We start from the raw sequence: 19,686 nt of genomic DNA, 5'->3' as shown, positions 1-19,686 counted from the left end.
GGACGAGGGGCTGCGGCGGACTCTCCCCCTCACCTCCCTTTCCTGCGCCATCCTGGGAGGGGAGGGGAGGGGAGGGAGAGCAAGTAAACACGCAGGACCAGGCGCCGGAGCGCAGCGCAGCTCGCCAACATCCGGGAGCTGGCGCCTTTCGGAGCGAGGGCTTGCTTTCTTTCTCCCTGGCGGAGGTGTCAGCGTGTTTTTGTTCAGAGGGGGAGAGCGTGTGCGCCTGCACGTTGAGCTGTAGACAGCTCAGGAGAGCGTCTCCATTCCCGAGTGAGGCCTGGGCGTGTGCGCAGTGTGTGCGCAGTGCTGGCGGCGGGGGAAAGGTTCATTTCGTCAGCTGGTGGGGACCAGCGTGTGTGAACAGAGCGGTGGGGGCAGGTGCTGATGAACGCTGGAGTGGGCTCCGGGCTTCTTGTGCCGTATGTGACTGTAGGCCCCAGGTCTGCTTCATAATTGCAACCCTTGTGCCCACATCCTTCTGATCCGGACCCTGCAGAGCGTGGGGGGAAGGGCAGATAGCTGCAAACCACTTGGAAGAAACCAGGGAAACCTTGGTTTCCCGTGCAGTTCTTCCCAGGTTCCCCACCAGAACTCTGGCCCAGAGTCTAGGCTGCATAGCGAGGATGGTCTGGGTGACAAGGAAAGGCCTGAGCCTAGAGTGAGCCCCTTAGGGGGCCCAGGGAATCCAAGCTGGTTTGCCCTGACCTCAGGGCTGCAGAGAAACCCGTTGGACCTGGACAAGACGGTCTGCTCAGACCTCCTCGGGGAATTGAAAAGGATTGTGTTTTTTTCCCTTGTTGGCTTTTCTTGGGGCTGCTTGGTCCTTGGGTTTTTTACCTCCTCCCAGCCAGGGGATGCACCAGCAAGATATTTCCTATTCTCTTCTTTATGACAAGTTAGCCGTGGTGACACGGCTTGGCCTTTGCTGGGCTGCTCTGGGGCAGCCTACCAAGTAGGTGTGGGTGGTTGGGTGACTATGCCTCCTGCCCTGTCGGGGGAGGAGGAGGAGAAACACCCTCAAGATTAGGGTATTCACTGTTTGGCTGGGGGTCCCTCAGATGCCAGGCATGTAACCCTTTCAGAAAGGTGTACAGAGCTTGGAATTCTTACGGCTATAGGCAGGTAGGCTGTCTGGGTAAGTAGTGGTAAAGCTTGCCATTGACCTTGGGCACACAGTTGGGATAGCAGTTTCCCTTATGAGCTGTGTGAGCCTGTGGGCCTTTGGAACCTGCTGGTAGAGAGGGGGGTGGGCCTTGAGGTGGGACCCTTTGAGGTGGGAGTTTGTGTGGGCTTTGGGCCCTGGAATTCTGGGAATGGGAGCCAGCACCTAAAAGAACGAGGGTTCAGCGGAGGTGAGGGCCCATGGGCTGAGCCGTCAGTACAGTTCCGTAGCTCTCTGGGACCAAAGATCACTTTTGTGTTATCTTGGGTAGGACCGATAGTCAGAGGGCAGTAAGTGCCTAAGAGGTGGTCTTAAAAGAGTTGGCCCCCAGGCTGGGGGGCAGGGTACGGAGAGCAGTGCTGCTGCAGCTCAGACCTTCTGGCCTTTGGCCTATCACTTGGTCAATCCTTAAAACTCAAGCTTTTCCAGAAAAGACCCCAGAGCTCAGCAACCTGACCTCCTGTCTGGGTCCTTGCATCTGAGCAGGTGGTTTGCATTAGCCTCAGGCCTGGTAGGAAACCAGGGCTAGATTTTAACTCTTTATGAACCAGAGAGGGTACAGGCCAGGTGACTGCTTATCTCTTGTTGACGTTCAAGTTCCTTGTCCTGATACAAATTCTCTGGACTCATGGAGGAGTTACTGTAAATGTGGGGATTGATTCTGATGTGAGGGAGTTACATTATGTCAATTTTGAAAATGTAAAGACCATGCAGGAGGAGGCAAGGCCTTTATGAAAAGGCAGCTGCTTCGATGTCTTGGTTCCTTCTTGAGCCCAGGGAAAAGAGAGAGTGCCTTATCAGCTCTCTGAAGCCTTTGTTTTGGCTTCTGGGGGCACTCCTTTTGAAAGAAACAGGTAGGTAGGAACTCTAAAGGTGTCCAGAGAGGGCCTGCATTTCCGAGATTTTGTTTGTTTGTTTGTTGATTGGGAGTGGTGGGGGTGGGGGGGTGGGAGTTGCCTGATCAAGTTGGGATGAATCTTAGCAGACCCTGCTGTGAAATGGTTCCAGGCTGTAGTCGCAGGGATCTGTTTTTCCATCCCCATCACCCAGTCTTCTGGGTGGGGCCTGCCTCAGATTTCAGGGGGAGGGTGTGGAGGATGGTGCTCTGGCTGGGAGCCCTTGAGTTCCAAGCCAAGGCCTGCTTAAAGCTGTAGGCTCGGTGCCGAGGACTAGCTGTGCCACTGGCTTCAATCATTCATTACCCAGAGAAGAGTGAATGGCTAGGCCGGCCTAAAGGCTCTCACCCCGATGTCCTGTCTTTGAGTAAGTGTTCCTTTATGGGCTTTGAGCCGATAAGGTCCTTCCTCAGGTTGCGTGTTGGATTCTGCCGATCCTGTGCCTGGGGAGCACGGCCGAAGGCGTTTGGCCTTGAGACCAGGTTTCCTGAGCAGTGGAACTCGTTTTAGACGGGCTCCCCTGGGACGACGTAAGGGTTGTGTGTTTTGCCTCTGAGATGAAGGGAAGAGGTTGAGCAGGTCATTTTTAGCAACACAGCTGTGGGATCTCTCAGAGCAGGCAGGATCAACCTCCGGTTGCAAATAAAATTTCTGACTGAAGTTTTGGGCCTCATCAAAAGGAGAGCAAGTCTAAAGGGAGCTGATCTGGGCCTCATTTCCCTTGTTCTTGAAAACGCAAACTTTTTTTTTTTTTCTAAAGAAGCCCTAGTAGATGATGATTGTTGTACACCCGTAGATGTAACAAAATTCATTAAGTAATTAAAAAAAAGAAGCCCTAGTAGAGCGTTTGGACATTGCCGCCTTAACTGTAAGTGCCAAGCATGGTCCTTCTAACTTTTGGCCCACCACTGGAAAAGCCTTCTTGCAGTAGTTGAGGCCATTCTTTCTGTATCCTACCTGGGGGAGGAGGCAGTTCGTGCCCCTCGATGGCCGTGCTGAGTGAAAATCATCCAAGACTGAGGAACACATGGGCTTCTTAGCTTCCCTGCCCTCCTGAGAACTCCCTTAAGCACTTCACCTGCTTTTGCCAAAGGCCAGGTGAATGGGCTCATTTCCAAGGCTGTGACGTTGCTATGACAGGTGAAATCATTGGGTTTCGCAGTGCCAGGAAGCAATTAATTATAATTAGCAATTAGTTATATTTAGCATTTATTTTCTTCTGTTATTTAATTCTTTCTGTATGTTTAATTTCACTCCTCACCCTGTGCAAGCCCCTCAGAGGCAGGGATCATGTCATTGCCTCCTATTTCCCATGTAGCTTCTAGCACAAGATGAACATATATAAGGACTAAGAAAAAAAGCTTTTTGGTTGGTTGATAAGCAGAGTACAGCTTGCATTAGGAAGGCCTCAGATATGATGGGCAGTGGATTATCAGATTTATGTGTCTGTCTCTTTCCGCTGCTAGGCAGTGGTCACCTTATGGACAGGAGTGGTGTCTGTCTTATCCGCAACACTTTGGTTTTGTTTTTTGTTTTTTTTGCTTTTTTAGGGTCGCAACCACGGCATATGGAGGTTCCCAGGCTCGGGGTCAAATCAGAGCTACAGTTGCTGGCCTACACCACAGCCACAGCAACACCAGATCCGAGCTGCGTTTGCAACCTACACCACGGCTGATAGCAACTCCGGATCCTTAACCCACTGAGCGAGGCCAGGGATCGAATACACATCCTCATGGATCTTAGTTGGAGTCATTAACTGCTGAGTCATGAAGGGAATTCTGGGGTTATTTTGGGTTTGTTTTTTGTCTCTTTAGGGCCGAACTTGTGGCAGATGGAAGTTCCCAGGCTAGGGCTCGAATTGGAGCTGTAGATGCCCGCCTACACCACAGCCACAGCCACAGCAATGCGGGATCCTTAACCCACTGAGCAGAGCCAGGAATGGAACCACGTTCCCATGGTTACTAGTCAGATTGTTACCACTGCGCCATGATGGGAACTCCTCCCCAACACTTTGTATGCAGAAAGTGCTTAGAAAATACTGATGCCACAAGCCCACACCTTGGCAATGCTGATGTGTAGGGGGAGTTACAGATGTTGTAGCTCTTAGCACTCTTGTTCCTCCTCTCTGAGAGAGTAGCAGATGGGGCACACCTGTGGCAGGGGGAGGGGCGGAGGGGCTGATTGCACCCATGAAGATGTGTGAGAAATTTGGGGGCTCCTAGGAGGTGTTGGGGAATATTTAGTCACCAGGTCCATGGTCTCGTGGGGAGGTTGGCAGGCATATGGCTGATTTCCACTGGGAAGGGGAATCAGGGGCGAGGATATACCAGGATAAATACCTAATCTTAATAAGATCTCCACCAGAACTGGGTAGATTGGCTTCATCCAGTCCGCCATTTGAACCATGTCTTTGACGTTTCTCTGAGGGATATAAAATCCAGAATTTGAAGAGGTTTCCCCCAAGGACTTGGTTATTGTTAATTAGATGGAATTTGGGTACCTGCAGAAAGAGCCAGAAATCAACCTTTTTGCTTAAGAACAGAGATCATTTATTGAATGCCTGCCATGTGCCGGGCACTGTGCTATTTGCTTTATCTGCAAAGCATCACAGTAACCCAGAGAGGAAACTGAGACTAAAAGGAGGTCCCTGATGGTCTAGCAGGTTAAGGATCCAGCATTGTCACTGTTGTGGCTCAGGTGGCTGCTGTGGCACGGGTTCGATCCTTGATCGGGGAACTTCCACCTGCTGCAGGCTCAGCCACAGAAAAAAAAGTTTTGCTACTTGCTCAAGGTCATAAGACCATGGTTACGTGGAATCAGCATTCAGGCCCAGGTGTGTGTGAAAAACCGTGTTTGTTCCATGTTTTAATGGAACCATGTCCCAGTTATTGCTGAGTATGGAATAATTTCAAGCCATATTTTAAGATACATATAACATACATTTATTTTTACATTGTAAGATAAATTACTGAGAAGTTGGGACAAAAAACCCACTCTAGTATTTTTTTTTTAATTTTAGGGCCACACCCTTGGCATATGGAGGTTCCCAGGCTAGGGGTCAAATCAGAGCTATAGCTGCTGGCCTACACCACAGCCACAGCAGCACCAGAACCAAGCCATGTCTGACTACTGATCAATTTGGCCAACTTAAAAAAAATTAGAGAATATTTTAAGGAAATAAATTTTAATTTCCAAGTAGCATGGATTTAATAAGGAGATAGTGTCTTTAATCACTATCAAATCCCTAGTTGGGAAATACGTATTTAATGTATAAAGCATGCATTCTTAGTCTTTTTTTTTTTCCTTTTGTTTTGTTTTTTTAGGGCCGTACCCATGGTATATGGAGGTTCTCAGGCTAGGGGTCTAATCGGAGCTATAGTTGTGGGCTGCAGCCACAGCAACTCGGGATCTGAGCCACATCTGCAACCTACCCCACAGCTCAGGGCAACGCCGGATCCTTAACCCACTGAGCAAGGGCAGGGATCAGACTGAGTCCTCCCAGATACTAGTTAGGTTCATCACCGCTGAGCCATAACGGGAACTCCGTTTATAGTAACTTTGATGTGCACTCCGAGCTCCCTGAAAGCGCCCATGGTGCTTGGTGGATTAAGTGCCAAGTGCAATGTGATTTATTCAAGTGTTCAGAACGGGTAAATGGGCCCACTCTCCTCCCCGCCCCTGCCCCCCCGTTGTGAATCTCGGATGTGATTAATGGTACTTCTCTTGGGTTCCAGGTGCATCGGGGTGACTGTCTGCTTTCACCACGATGACGCTCCATGCCACCCGGGCAGCTGCACTCCTCTCTTGGGTGAGTGGTCTTCCTCTCCTTGGTCGGCCGGACCTCGCCAGGAAGCTTGGGAGGGCTGAGAAAGGCGTCTCTGGGAGCCAGGGCTATCTATGTAGGCTCTCCTCTCTAGACAAACGAAATACAGCTTTCCTTTGCCGTTCTCCTTAGATTTTAACTTTATTATTCTTGACGGTGTCACTCCTGACAAATGGCCCACGCCTCTACTTGCGTGGCTTCGAGGAGGCTTTCCTGATGTTTATTTTCTCTTTCTGTCCTGGGAAGGGTGGCTGCAGAACAGAATGGAAACCCATCCTCATTTGCTCCTTGTGCATTTTTCTAGAAAGGCTCGATGCCAGATTTCACTGACATGTAGGGACTTTGGTCTTCAAAGGCCTTTAATCTCAGGGCAAGATTCTCCTCGCTTTCTTTACCACATTTCTGTCAGCTTCTGGTGTCCTCCCGGTGCCTTGCTTACTTCACCAGAATCCTCCTGCTAGGCCTTTCATACACGTCTGCCCAAGACAGTGGCGAATGAAAAAAGTCACACTTGAGCATCTGCTTAGACACAGAAGGGGCCGTAAAGTGTAACGATGACACGTGGGCCTTAGAGTCAGATGGCCCAGCTTAGAATCACTCTGACCCACCCAAGGCAAGTTAATGAGCCTCTCGCAGCTCATTTTAAAATCAAAATAAAGGTGCTATTAATCCCTCAGTGAATTAATTTGAGAATAATGAGATTATGTGTGTAAAAAGCACAAATACTAAGAATTTTACCTGGGCATGCTATTTGGTACAGGGTATTTCAGTAGTCACCCTGACTACTGATCAGTTAGGGCCAACCTAAAAAAAAGTTAAAGAATATTTTAAGGAAATACATTTTGATTTCCAAGTAGTGTGGATTTAATAAGACAGTGTCTTTAATCACTATCAAATCCTTAGTCGGAAAACACGTATTTAATGTATAAAGCATTCTTAGTCTTTTTTTTTTTTTTTTTTTTAGGGCTGTGCCTGCGGTGTATGGAGGTTCCCAGGCTAGGGGTCGAATTGGAGCTATAGCTGTGGGCCACAGCCACAGCAGCTCAGGATCCAAGCTGTATCTGCAAGCTCACGGCAGCGCTGGATCCTTAACCCACTGAGTGAGGCCAGGGATTGAACTTGCAACCTCATGGTTCCCAGTCAGGTTCATTTCTGCTGCACCACGGTGGGAACTCCCCATTCTTAGTCTTTTGTTTCTGAAATAGGTGAAAATTTTAGTTGTAAAGTTTAAATGGATATTTAAAAAATTTTTTTTATTTTTATTTTTTTTCCTTTTTCTAGGGCTGCTTCCCACAGCATATGGAGGTTCCCAGGCTAGGGGTCTAATTGGAGCTGTAGCCGCTGGCCTACACCACAGCCACAGCAATGCCGAATCCGAACCTCATCTTCGACCTACACCATAGCTCACGGCAACGCCGGATCCTTAACCCACTGAGCAAGGCCAGGGATTGAACCTTCAACCTCATGGTTCCTAGTCGGATTCATTAACCACTGCACCATGACAGGAACTCCTAAAATGGATATTTTAATATTTATATTTTATATGTTTTATATCTACATTTCAGTGTTTCATGTCTGTATTACAGACATCTCTTCCTTCTCTTCCCCTCATCCCCAAGAAAACACTGGTTGGGTTGTGTCTGTGTGTCTGGTTCAGTGGATTAACTGAATATTAGGGGATCTTTTAGCCACATTGTTTTTAAGTTGATCAGTTTATTTCCATCCTAGGCTTGTTTTTATAGTGACTGCTACCTTTACAGAGAAGGACAGTCATTTTATTTAACAGCAGATACTTGCATACTTTTCTCAAAAATCACAGTGAACAGGAGTTCCCGTCGTGGCGCAGTGGTTAACGAATCCGACTAGGAACCATGAGGTTGCAGGTTCGGTCCCTGCCCTTGCTCAGTGGGTTAACAATCCGGCATTGCCGTGAGCTGTGGTCTAGGTTGCAGCCGAGGCTCGGATCCCGTGTTGCTGTGTGTGGCTCTGGCGTAGGCCGGTGGCTCCAGCTCCGATTCGACCCCTAGCCTGGGAATCTCCATATGCCGCGGGAGCGGCCCAAGAAATACCAAAAAGACAAAAAAAAAAAAATCACAGTGAACATACATTAATATATTAAAATGTAGATACAGTTTTTCAATTAAAAGCTGGGTGGCTAGAGTAAATTTTATGACATTGTAGTAACATGAAATAATGCTTGTTAGATTAGTGAGAAGAGTGGCACAGAACACAAACATGCAGATGACAATTTACAGCTGTGTTTTTTTTTTTTTTTATGACATGGGAAAAAAAGACATACATCAAAACGCTAATACAAATGCATGTATTAAAATACTAGAGTGGGTGTTCCCATGGTGGCTCAGTGGTGATGAACTGGATTAGTATCCATGAGGACACGGTTTTGATCCCTGGCCTCGCTCTGTGGCTTAAGGATCCGGTGTTGTGTTGGGGGGAAAAATGCTAGAGTGAGTGGGGATTTTTTTGTTTTCCAACTTAATAATTTATCTTACAGTGTGAAAGTGAATGTACATTGCATGTAACTTAACATATGGCTTGAAATTATTCTATACCCAGCAGTTATAATGAATAAATTGTTATAGGAAAGAGGGAACTTTAGGATTTGACAGCCTTAACCCCCAAAGCCTTATAGGCACCTCCTCGGTTCTTCGGTGAGCTTGGCCCTCACTCATTTTACACCCTGACGAGAGATGAAAAAACTTCTCCACTTCCTCAACTTTCACATGATTTCTTATTTGAGAGCAGAATAATGCACAGGAAAAAAATACATTTTATATCCATGAAAGAAACTGTTACTGAATTATTATTTAATTGGCATGAGATGAATCCAGATTCTTTGTCTTTTTGCTATTTCTTTGGGCTGCTCCCGCGGCATATGGAGGTTCCCAGGCTAGGGGTCGAATCGGAGCTGGAGCCACCGGCCTACGCCAGAGCCACAGCAACGCTGGATCCGAGCCGCGTCTGCAACCTACACCACAGCTCACAGCAACGCCAGATCGTTAACCCACTGAGCAAGGGCAGGGACCAAACCCGCAACCTCATGGTTCCTAGTCGGATTCGTTAACCACTGCGCCACGACGGGAACTCCCTAAATTATCTTTAAGGTCGCAATGAGAGGTCATATTTTATACTTTACACTTAAATTTTTTTTTTTTTACTTTCAACCTAGTTTAATTTAGATTCATGTGGAAGTTGTTCTTAATATAAAAGTATTTAATGGAAGTAAATACTATCATTTCTATAGCTGAATCACTAATTTTTTTTTTTTTTAAATCCTCTTTATCCTCCGGTGCAGTCGGCTAATTTAACTGCTGAGATGTAGAAATCTTGCTGGATCTCCTTCATTATTTTGATTTTATTAACCATTATGTGCTTTGCATGTATTGCTTTTATTTTGTAGTGTGTTCTTGCATCTGCAATCCCATTCGAACACACATTTATTCTTTAAGGTCAGTAAGGTGGGGGCTCCCTCTTTTTGCACGTGAGAAAATAGGCACAGAAGAAAACAAAGCTGATTGCAAAGGTTCCCGGCAAGTTAGTGGAGGAGCTGGACCCAAAATCCTTGCCTGGGAGCCCCCAGCCCACTGCCTTTTAAAGAGCACATTTAAGGGGGAGGGACAAATTAGGGGTATAGGATGAACAGATACAAACGACTGTGTGTAAAATAGATAAGCAATAAGGATTTACTGAATAGCACAGAAAATTAGATCCATTGTCTTTTTAGGGCCTCACCCACAGCATATGGAGGTTCCAGGCTAGGGATTGAATCGGAGCTGCAGCCGCCGGCCTACACCACAGCCACAGCAACGGGGGATCCATGCTCGTGGATACTAGTCAGATTCGCTTCCACTGAGCCACGACGGGAGCGCCCCCATTATCTTGTAATAACCCATAATGGAGTATCATCTGCAGAATATGGATTCACTATGCTGTATACACCTGAAACTAACATAATATTGTAAATCAGCAACACTCCAATTTCAAAAAAAAGAGCACATCTATAAACAATGGAATGTACTTGTTTGCACATACCTACTGTGCTGAAGTTGTAAAAAATGCCTTGTAAAGCAGGGTAAGTCTCCTTCCGTCAGTCGCACTTGCGTGGTTGATTGACTTAGCAAACCCTTCTTTCCTGGTAGAGTACTCCAAAGGTAAACTGCAGCCTGGGCTTCTGAACTTGGTACCTGTAGACTGTGTGAATCTGCCATGTAAAAATCAACCATGTGTGCTTGTTGAATAACCTGTGGACCTGACTTATTTGCCCGTGACTGCTGGTGAACTTTCTGGTGCTGATTTAGCTGCACGCTTGCCTGAAGGCAAAGCAGGGAACGGGTGGTTGACTCAGCACTGCTGCGGTGTTCTTTGGGATTGCTTGTTCTCCTTTCCCTTCCTCCTCTTCTGTTAGCTTGGTCCTCCGTCATTTCTCTCTGCCTCCGCCAAGCTTTTCTGTCTGAAAAGAGTGTTCAGATGCATTAATAACAGGATTTGATATCTATGTGGAAGTGTATAAAATACATGTGGTGTATAAGGTAAATTTTGAGTAGATAAAGTCAAAATTCAAGAGACACAAAGGGCTGTAATACCGAAAGCTTTCTTTTTCCCTACCTAGCCATCAGGTTCCTCTCTCTAGAGGCAATGGTGGTGAGTTTCTTCTAGAAACTACCAGTATCCTAGAACCATTTTTTGCCTAATTACATTTAACGTATACCCCGGGTGCTGGAACATCCTATGTGAATTTAAGCTCTTATTTATCTGAAGCCAGAGGAAGGACCTCAGCTGGCTGTTAGTGGATGAGTGGGCACAGCCGCATTCCCGTGCTGGAAGGGAAGTCCTGGACTCACCTGTTCTGTCACGCCTTCAGCTACAGCTGCACCGGAAGTGCCGGCATCTGGGGAGAGGGGTGAGCACAGTGCTTCTTGCCCTTACCGGCCCTTTCACCAGACTCTTCCTTCTGCCTCACAGGTGAACAGTCTGCATGTGGCCGACCCCGTGGAAGCCGTGCTGCAGCTCCAGGACTGTAGTGTCTTCATCAAGATCATAGACAGCATGTGAGTTGGCACCATCCCTCTCCAGCCTCTCGAGTGAGGCTTCGTGCTGGGGTGGGGACTGCCCTGCTCCCTTTCCTTGCTGACAGCTGTGACTGGAAGGCACAGTGTTGTCAGCCAGTGTGGGCCAGGAGGAAAGAACACAGCGACCTCATCCTCCAGTCCCTGTGTGTCTGTGGGAGAAGCTTCACTCCTGTCCTGTCCTGAGGCTCCCTCACTCTTGTGCAGAAGAGCTGCCCAGTCTCTCCTCTCAGTGCTGGCGCCTGCTTTGGAGTTTCCTGTCCTTCGTCTCAATGGGAGCCCTCTGAGCCCTCTTTCGAGACTCATCCTTCTCTCTCAAGCCCTCTTTGCAACCTGTAGGGTCAGGAAGAAGAAAGGGCAAGTCCAGGAGTTCCCGTCGTGGGTCAGTGGTAATGAACCCAACTAGGATCCATGAGGATTTGGATTTGATCCCTGGCCTTGCTCAGTGGGTTAAGGATCCAGCATTGCCGTGAGCTGTGATGTAGGTCGCAGACGTGGCTCGGATCTGGCATTGCTGTGGCTGTGGCCTAGGCCGGTGACTGCAGCACCAATCAGACCTCTGTGCTGGGTACTCTTATGTGCTGTGGATGGGGCCCTACAAAACAAAACAAAACACGCAAAAAAAACAAAAGAAAGGGGAAGCTCTTACGCTCTAAGCAGTGCCTAAAAATCTCATCTTTAACTTGTTCGCACAGCACAGATTTGCCCCCTTCTGCCTTTTAGAGCAATTCTGGGGTTTTCACTTAACCTCTTTAAATTAACTTGCTTTGTGAGGTCACTTAGCATTTGATAAGCTGCTGGTTGTCAGGAAGCCAGGATTTTAGTTTGAGCCTCTTCATTTTAGATCTGTGTCCTTAGCACCTTTCCTCTGAACTTTGCAGTTATCTGGGAAATTAGTGGAGAGGGGCCTCTTCCCTCCTTTCTTATCTCTCTGGAACCCAGCAAAGATAGGTGGAGCTGTAATCTACATTTATCTTTTTCAAGCTCATACAGTTCATCCTTTTTCCTGTACCCTCAAAGGATTCTTTCAGGAATTACGAAGGGCAAAACCGAGAGATCTCTCACTTCTTTGTGCTATAGGCAAAAGTAGAGGCCAGACATGACACAAGGAATTGGGGGGACCAGTGGAGAGGACCCCCTTTTTTGTTTTATTTTGTTTATTTTTTTATAATTTTTCAATTTTTTAATTTTTATTTTTTTTATTTTTAGGGCCACACCTATGGCATATGGAGGTTCCCAAGCTAGGGGTCAAATTGGAGCTGTAGCATCTGGCCTATATCACAGCCACAGCAACGCAGGATCCGAGCCACGTCTGTGACCTACACCACAGCTCATGGCAAGGTGGGATCCTTAACACTGAGCAAGGCCAGGGATCAAACCTACGTCCTCATGGATGCTAGTCAGGTTCACCTCCCGAACTCCTCCGCCCCCCACCTTTTTTTCCGCTGTGCCTGTGGCATGTGGAAATTTCCAGGTCGAGGTTCAAACCCAAGCCACAGCAGTGACAATGCTGAATTCTAAACGGCTAGGTCACCAGGGAACTCCCTGACCCTCCCTTTTTGGAGGAAAGCACAGCAGGGAGTTCCCATCGTGGCTAAGCAGTAACGAACCCGACTAGCACCCATGAGGACTTGGGTTCCATCCCTGACGTCCCTCAGGTTGCAGATGCGGCTCTGATCCTGCATTGCTGTGGCTGTGGTATAGTCTGGCAGCTGTAGCTCCCATTAGACCCCTAGCCTGGGAACCTCTATATGCCGCAGGAGCAGCCATATAAAGGACAAAAAAAAAAAAAAAAGGAGATCTAGGCAACTAACATCAATGGCCAGCGAAAGCATTAGGCTGGCAATACCTAACCTACAGTTTAATTTCAGCATCTCTAAAGGAGATGCAGCCAGATGCGACATGCCTTGTAATGTGCAGTACGGTGCAGCATGGTTTCTTTGGACTTAGGAATGGATCAAGGAGCTTTTGCTTTTGAGAAGATCCATTTCTTTGGGCTGATGACATGAACAGTAGGTATGTTCAGGGGTGAGGGCCTGTCCGTGTTTAGCTCCTGTGTTACAGCCCTGTGGGACATTTTGATAGGGAGGGCCGCAATTCAAGATACCCACCTTCCTAGTTCTCACAGGTGTCGCCTGAGCTTTAGACTGGAAGAGATGGGTGGGGGCGGGGGCGGGGGTGTTCTGAGGGCAGGGCCGGTGAAACCCTGGGTTAATGCTGATGTCCACCTCAGATCCAGCACAGCGAGACCACTTTCCTTTGGGAAAGCAGACCTTCTTGGCGAATGTGTAAGGGCCGATTCATTTCTGGTGCTCTTCCTGTGGCTAAGCAAAATCAGATCCTGGTTCTGCGGGGAAGGCAGTGGAGGGTGGCAGGGTGGGTGGTAGGTGGAAGCTGTGGGACTTGATCAAGAGCTGTACCTTTGCCACTTGGCCTTCTCTCTGGGGACACTCAGCAGAGAGAAAACCCTCTTTTTCTGTGTGACTAGGCTGAAACAAACTAAAAGCCTGTCTCATCTTTTTTTTTTCTTTTTTTTTTTTTTTGCCACTTGTGAGTTCCCTGGCCAGGTGTCAGATCCAAGCCACATTCGAGACTCAAACTGCAGCTATGGCAATGCTGGATCCTTAACCCACTGTGCTGGGCTGGGGATGAAACCTGCGTCCCAGCACTCCCAAGACACTGCCGATCCCATTGCACCACAGTGGGAACTCTCTGCCCATCTTTTTGATACCTGTGAGGTTTGCATAGCAAAGTTTAGTGGGGGTGTTTTTTCCAGAAAATGTGAGACCCTGACATTTGTCTTACTGATGTTGACCTCCTCTCTTCCCAGTAAACAGCATCCTTTGTTAGTCAGCCTGTGTGTAATTGGCACCTGCTATACTCCTAGCTTTCAGCTTGTGCAAAGTGGTCTGTTAAAATGATGCACTTGTGGGAGTCCCATTGTGGCCTAGTAGAAACTAACCTGCCTAGTATCTGTGAGGCTGCAGGTTTGAGCCCTGACCCTGCTCAGTGGGTTAAGGATCTGGTGTTGCCATGGCCATGAGCTGCAGTGTAGATTGCAGACATGGTTCAGATCTGGCATTGCTGTGGCTGTGGTGTAGGCTGATGCTGCAGCTCCAATTAGACCCCTAGCCTGGGAGCTTCCATGTGCTGCGGGTGGCCCTAAAAAGAACCCCATGAGTGTCATGGTGTCATAGGAGTTCCTGAGAATGAAAGCACTCAGAGATTTAGCGCAGGCTTGAAGGATGGGCTGGGTTCCTCCAGGACCCCATTTTCTAAAACATCCACGCAACTACACTTATCCCAAGGGCTTGGGTAGGGGGTTTAGTGGTCAGATACATTTAGGAAGTAATGCATGTTGTATCTTCTTCTTTGGAAAATGTTTGGTTTGGGTTAACCCAGTATTTCTCCAACATTTAACCCAAGAACGCTTTATTTTTATCTGAGGTAAATAAATCACTGCTCTCTGCAAGGCACGGATCCACGGCGTTCCTGGTTAGGTTGGGTAGGGAAGATGGCTCTTTCAGGAGTCTGTGAGGAGACGAGTCTCCTTGTAGGAGACTTGGTAGGAGTCCCTAATCACAGACCAGCTGCCCAGAATGCTTCCTGGGCGGCGGGGGTGGGGGGCGTGGTGGGGGTGGTTCACCCGGAGCAAGCCTTTGTAATCACGTGGGATCGGAGGGAACTCCTCTGAAGGCCTTGGCTGGGGTGCCTCTTGTGCTTTGCAGGATGGCTGGCTCTGGAGGAGTCTAGAGTCTGCCCTGGCTTCCCCTCTAGGAAGTTGATTGAGGCCTGGAGTTTGGGGTTCTGAGGAACAGAGGGCCTTTTAATCAGGATCTTAAGCTGTAGCCTAGAGAGAGAAGTCAGCTCTCTAGCTTGGAGAGAAGGTCATCACCCAGGAAAATGAAACTGCACTTGGCCTGAGCGGCGGGGGCGGGGCTGTGAGAGCTCCCCCTGCTGCCTCCCGCCCTCATTGCTCTCTGCACTTGGCGTCCTGCCACGTCAACCGGCGAGCCCTGCGAGGCCACAGATTAAGAGCGACTGCTGCGTGGCCTGGCCTATCAGAGGCTTTTGCCACCTGGGCCTTCAGCCTTGCGTGTGTTGACCTTTGCCCTGTCCCTGGAGGGCCTCGCTCCTTCCTGCTCATTGTGCTTGGACCCCCTTTCCCTTCCCGGGGTCCTCTTCACTCCGGCTCCAGCCACCTTCCCAGGCCTCCTGTCCTTTTATACTTGAGCCGTTCTGGCCTAGCGTCTCAGTCCTCTGTGCTGCTTCCATCCCCAGTCAAGCCCCTTCCCACCGAGCTTTTTGATCTTTAGAGGGGCTGGCAGAGTGCCACCTTTTCCAGGAGGACCTCAGGCCTCAGGTCCCCGCTTCTCGCCCGGCACGGTTCCTTCTTGGCTAGATGGTATCTTGGTATCTTCTGCCTGCCTCCATCGTCTGGTCTGGTTCCCCCTGCAGACCCAGCACAGATCCAGCCTGCAGGGACGGGAGGGCAGCATGTCACGCACTAGCAAGGCGGGAGGGCTGCTGAGCGCTCTGCCTCACCTACTTGCTCTTTTCCAGCCGTGGCGCTGACAGAGGACAGCAAATCCTGCAGCAGCCGGTGCCAGAGAGACTGGAATTTGTGTGCAGTTTTCTGCAGAGTAAGCACCTTTCTTGTCCAGCTGGGATGGAACTGCCGCCTCAGCTCCTGGAAACCAGGAGTCTAGGAGAACCAGGGCCCAGTGTCTGGAGGAGCAAGGCTCGAGGCTGCCTGCTCTGTGCCACGGGGATGCGTTCAGCCTGGCAGCTTCCCATCTGGTGATGCCTCCACCAGGCGGGGAAGTGTCCCTGCAGGCTGGGGCCCATATCCGGGGGTCCAGGTAGAGCCAGAGGGTCGGTCTTGGGGCCTCATCGCCTTGGGCCCCCCGAACTCCCCCAAAGGAGACAGAAGGATCCATGCTACCCTCTTCCCCTGCAGGGAGAGCATTTACCCCAGAGCGCGTTGAAAGGCTTGCCTGGGTGGTGGGAATAGGGGACCAGGCAGGTGGAGGTTGGTGGTCTTGGCCCTTCTGCTCCACTGCTTGTGTGACCTTTTTGGACGTGGGTTCCTTGCCTTTCAGTGAGGATGGTAATAGCTGCTCTTAGGTTAACGGGTAGCGCTTCTAGCCCCGAGCTCCCCTTGTCCAGCTGTGACAGTCCTCATCTTTGACACCGGAGCCATCTGCTGTCTCCACCTCGAGAGAAGTAGAAGAAAGGTGACAGTGGATTTCGATAAAGCAGGGTGTTGGTAATTGAGCCCAGCCCCACTGGCAGCGGTGTCCCCATCGCTAGTCTGATGCAGCTGCAGGCAGGCTTCCTCTGTGATCTCTAGAGTGAGACTCTAGAGTGACCTGGAATCTCTGGGCTCCTCCCCTCTGGTGCTGAGTGGGAGCTGGCGCGTGGGGAGGTGCGTGCAGTGTCAGGCCCCGAGCTGCTGTGGATGCCCAGCCAGCCGCCTCCATCATCTGTCCCTGTAGTCCTTGGACTGACCCAGCATAGAACTCACTGCAGCTGGAAATGTGTATGTCGGGGGTGCTAGGACCTAGGAATAAGGAGCCCTGTGTCTCCTGGCCCCACCAGAGACAGCCCTCTGGCTGCTCCTCTGACTCTGAGGGGTTCTCATAGTCTCAGACGTGGTCCCCAGGAAGTTCACCTTGTTTTCTGCACTGTGGTCACTACAGAAAACCGGAAGCATCCCTCTTCTCCAGAATGCCTGGTGTCAGTGCAGAAGGTGATGGAGGGGTCAGAGCTGGAACTGGCCAAGGTACGTGTGGACTACCAGACTGCCGGGGGTGGGAGGGTGGCACCAGAGGGGCCTGCAGGGCCTCCTCTTAACCCAGAAGAAGTGGGGGCTTTGTTTCTGGGCCTCATGGAGGCTGGAGTCAAGTCCAGGCAGCCACCTCGCTGAGGCAGAAGCTGATGCAGCCAAGGCTCCTAGGAGCCCATCCTTGGGACAGAGAGATTTACTCAGCCACTATTATGGCACGTGGAGACCTGGCAGAGATCAGCCTCACCCACTGACAGCGTATTTTTCTTTTTAGCCCAGTCCGTTTCATTCCCCTTTCTGCTTCTGTGTGCTGGTCTGTAAGGATGCCTTAAGCTTCATACCCAGGGGTCTGGGAGTCCAGGAATTGAGTTGTGCAAGAAGTCTGGCACCCAGCTTTTTGCTCAGTGAGCATTGGTCAAGGGTTTCCTGGTGCAGTTCAGGGCAGTGGCCTGGGATGCTGAATGCTGGGAGCTTCGGAAAGGTCCCTAGAACTGAGAGGCAGCTCTGCTCAGTGACTGCGTCCTGTTTGGCTTCTAGGTGATCATGCTGCTCTTATACCATTCCTCCATAAGCTCCCAAAGCCCCAGGGACTGGGACCAGTTTGAACACAAGATCCAGGTAAGCCCTCCGGCCTCCACCCCTGTAGCAGGCCTAGCCTGTGCTTCACCTCACCCCATTGGTTTTTCTTAAAACAGCATATGTTGTTCTTTTAAAAAATTAGGCTGTAGTAGTTACAGCCATTCATTATAGAAAGTCTGGAAAATGTTGAAAAGCACCAAGAAGGCAGTAACCTCTTCTTCTCAGTGCTCTTTTCCCTGCACCCGTACCTGAAGTGGGTTCGGATGATAGATGGGGGTTGTTCGGTCTTCATGGACGTGTTCCTGTGGTTTGCACCAGCGGCCGCTCCATTCATTCCCGGTTCCTCTAGTGGGAAAGATGAGTGAGACCGTGTCTCCCTGACAGTATGCTCAGGGCAGGGGCTTCTCCTCTGCCTGGTCCCTCCGTGAAGAGGAGTGGGTGCCTCTGTGTCATTGCAGAGGGACTTGACCTGGTTTCCAGGAACTACCTGCCATGTGGGTCCTGATGTTGCCCTTTTGCTTCCCACATGAGCAGCCGTCCTTTATTTCCCAGCGCAGGAGCAGCGGGTAGCGTAGTAACCGGTGAGGACGTGGCATCGCGCTAGAAATGTTGGGTCATCCCGCTTCGTGCTCACCGAGCTCACGGCCCCTCTCTGGGCTCGGATGTGGTGGCGTGGGATGGGAGGTCGGGTGGCTCCTTCCTTCCTTCCTTCCACCTTTTCTCTGCCCCAAGCTGATCACAGACCTGGTAGAAACAGATTCTACGGGATAAGACAGAGTCGGCCAGGAAAATGAGACCAATTCTCTAGCTTTGGAATTCAGACAGAGAAGGCAAGCTTTTATCGCTGAGCTGGCGGCTGAGCTTTGGATGAGCCCTGGAGGTGTTCTCGCTCAGAGAACCACAGTGAGGGTCCCTGGAAGAGGCCAGCAGAGTGAGGTATAAAATCTCCCACGGGGGAGCTCCCGTCATGGTGCAGCGGAAATGAATCTGACCAGCATCCATGAGGGCGCAGGTTCAATCCCTGGTCTCGCTCAGTGGGTTAAGGATCCTGCGTTGCCGTGGCTGTGGTGTAGGCCAGCAACTGCAGCTCTGAGTCGACCTCTCGTCTGGGAACCTCCATGTGCCGCGGGTGTGGCCCTAAAAAAAAAACAAAAAAACTTTTCCAACTGCCTGACTTTGCTCCCCTGTCCTTGTCTCTGTGGTCAGAAGTGGAGTCAGGACCTGGATCTCTCTCTGGCTCCCGTGAATCTTAGCAGAGAGGAGGGCTTGGGGGCAAGTAGGGTGAACATGTCTCTGCTGGGATGTTCTCGGCTGGGCCATGGGGCTTTGGGCTCTGAGAGGAGGAGCGGCTCTGGCAGGCTCCTAAGGCTGGCACTGCTGGGTGGCGCCTCTGTTCCCGGAGGCTCCCAAACGCTTAAGCCATACTTTCTCTCTCCGTGGCCCAGACTGAGTTAGCCGTCATTCTCAAGTTTGTGCTGGACCAGGAGGATGGGCTGAACCTGAACGAGGACTTAGAGAGCTTCCTGCAGAAAGGTGAGCCGGGCTGTTGCTGAGGGGCCACTCTTTTCTGAGCTGGGGACTGCTGGGATCCTGGCTTGTCAGGAAGGGCACCGGGGGTGTGCCTCCCACAGGGCACAGAGCTGGTGCTCAGGAAATGTGCCTGATGGAGGAGGTGGGTTTCTGGGCCCTGTCACCGTTATCCCCGTTCCTGTGGAGCGCCTTCTTGCGCCTGGCAGCAGCCAAGCAGGACATTTCTAAGTCATTGTGTCCGTTATAGTTTCTTGTGACACCCTGGTCCTGCCCGCCACCCATGCACTTTTTTTTATTATTGTTTTTTTATTTAAACAATCATTATTCTAGGCTTAGAAGCTGGGAATGCACAGTCTTAAAAATTGTTTTGGGAGTTCCCTGGTGGCACAACAGGTTGAGGACCTGGCATTGTCACCGTTGTGGCTTGGGCCACTGATGTGCGGCAGGTTCGACCCCTGGCCTGGGAACTTCTGTGTGCTGCAGTGGCCAAAAAGAAAAAAAACTTGTTTTTCCCTCTATGATGCTGTGTTCTCTGTGGGAAGGCAGGTATGGTAAGGAATAAGGGCTGGGACAGAGAGGTATCGAATGTCCCACATGTCACCTGGAACCACAGTAGGAAAAGGGAGGGCTCTGCCTATTGGGAAGGGCCGGCTGACGACACGCGTAGGGCGCAGGTCTAGGCAAGTTCTCTTCCAGTCGCTGAATTTGCTGTTCCTCGTGTTCAGGTTCCTTGCGAGCCCTTCAGGTGGAGATGTTGCAGATGTGAGTCTAGAATGCAGGAGAGGCCTCGCGGCCAGGCTGCGGCCTTGCAGGTCCACGGG

At 50.1% G+C, this 19,686-nt stretch overlaps 1 protein-coding gene across 5 annotated transcripts in view; it reads left to right on the top strand.

Moving 5' to 3' along the window:
• NUMA1 (nuclear mitotic apparatus protein 1) overlaps nucleotides 1-19,686 on the top strand; it is a 72,375-nt gene that overhangs the window by 37,263 nt on the left and 15,426 nt on the right. For all 5 annotated transcript variants that reach the window (XM_047753244.1, XM_047753242.1, XM_047753243.1 and 2 more), the window contains exons 2-7: nucleotides 5,796-5,869; nucleotides 10,865-10,950; nucleotides 15,532-15,611; nucleotides 16,671-16,753; nucleotides 17,294-17,374; nucleotides 18,781-18,868. In XM_047753244.1, the coding sequence (XP_047609200.1) occupies nucleotides 5,828-5,869; nucleotides 10,865-10,950; nucleotides 15,532-15,611; nucleotides 16,671-16,753; nucleotides 17,294-17,374; nucleotides 18,781-18,868 (460 nt within the window). In that variant the 5' untranslated portion in view covers nucleotides 5,796-5,827. The remainder of the gene's footprint in view (nucleotides 1-5,795; nucleotides 5,870-10,864; nucleotides 10,951-15,531; nucleotides 15,612-16,670; nucleotides 16,754-17,293; nucleotides 17,375-18,780; nucleotides 18,869-19,686) is intronic.

Source organism: Phacochoerus africanus, chromosome 11 (assembly GCF_016906955.1).
Source record: "Phacochoerus africanus isolate WHEZ1 chromosome 11, ROS_Pafr_v1, whole genome shotgun sequence".
NCBI lineage: Eukaryota > Metazoa > Chordata > Mammalia > Artiodactyla > Suidae > Phacochoerus > Phacochoerus africanus.
The sequence above is the reverse complement of the archived record's forward strand: the minus strand, read 5'-3'. Positions and strand labels throughout refer to the sequence as shown.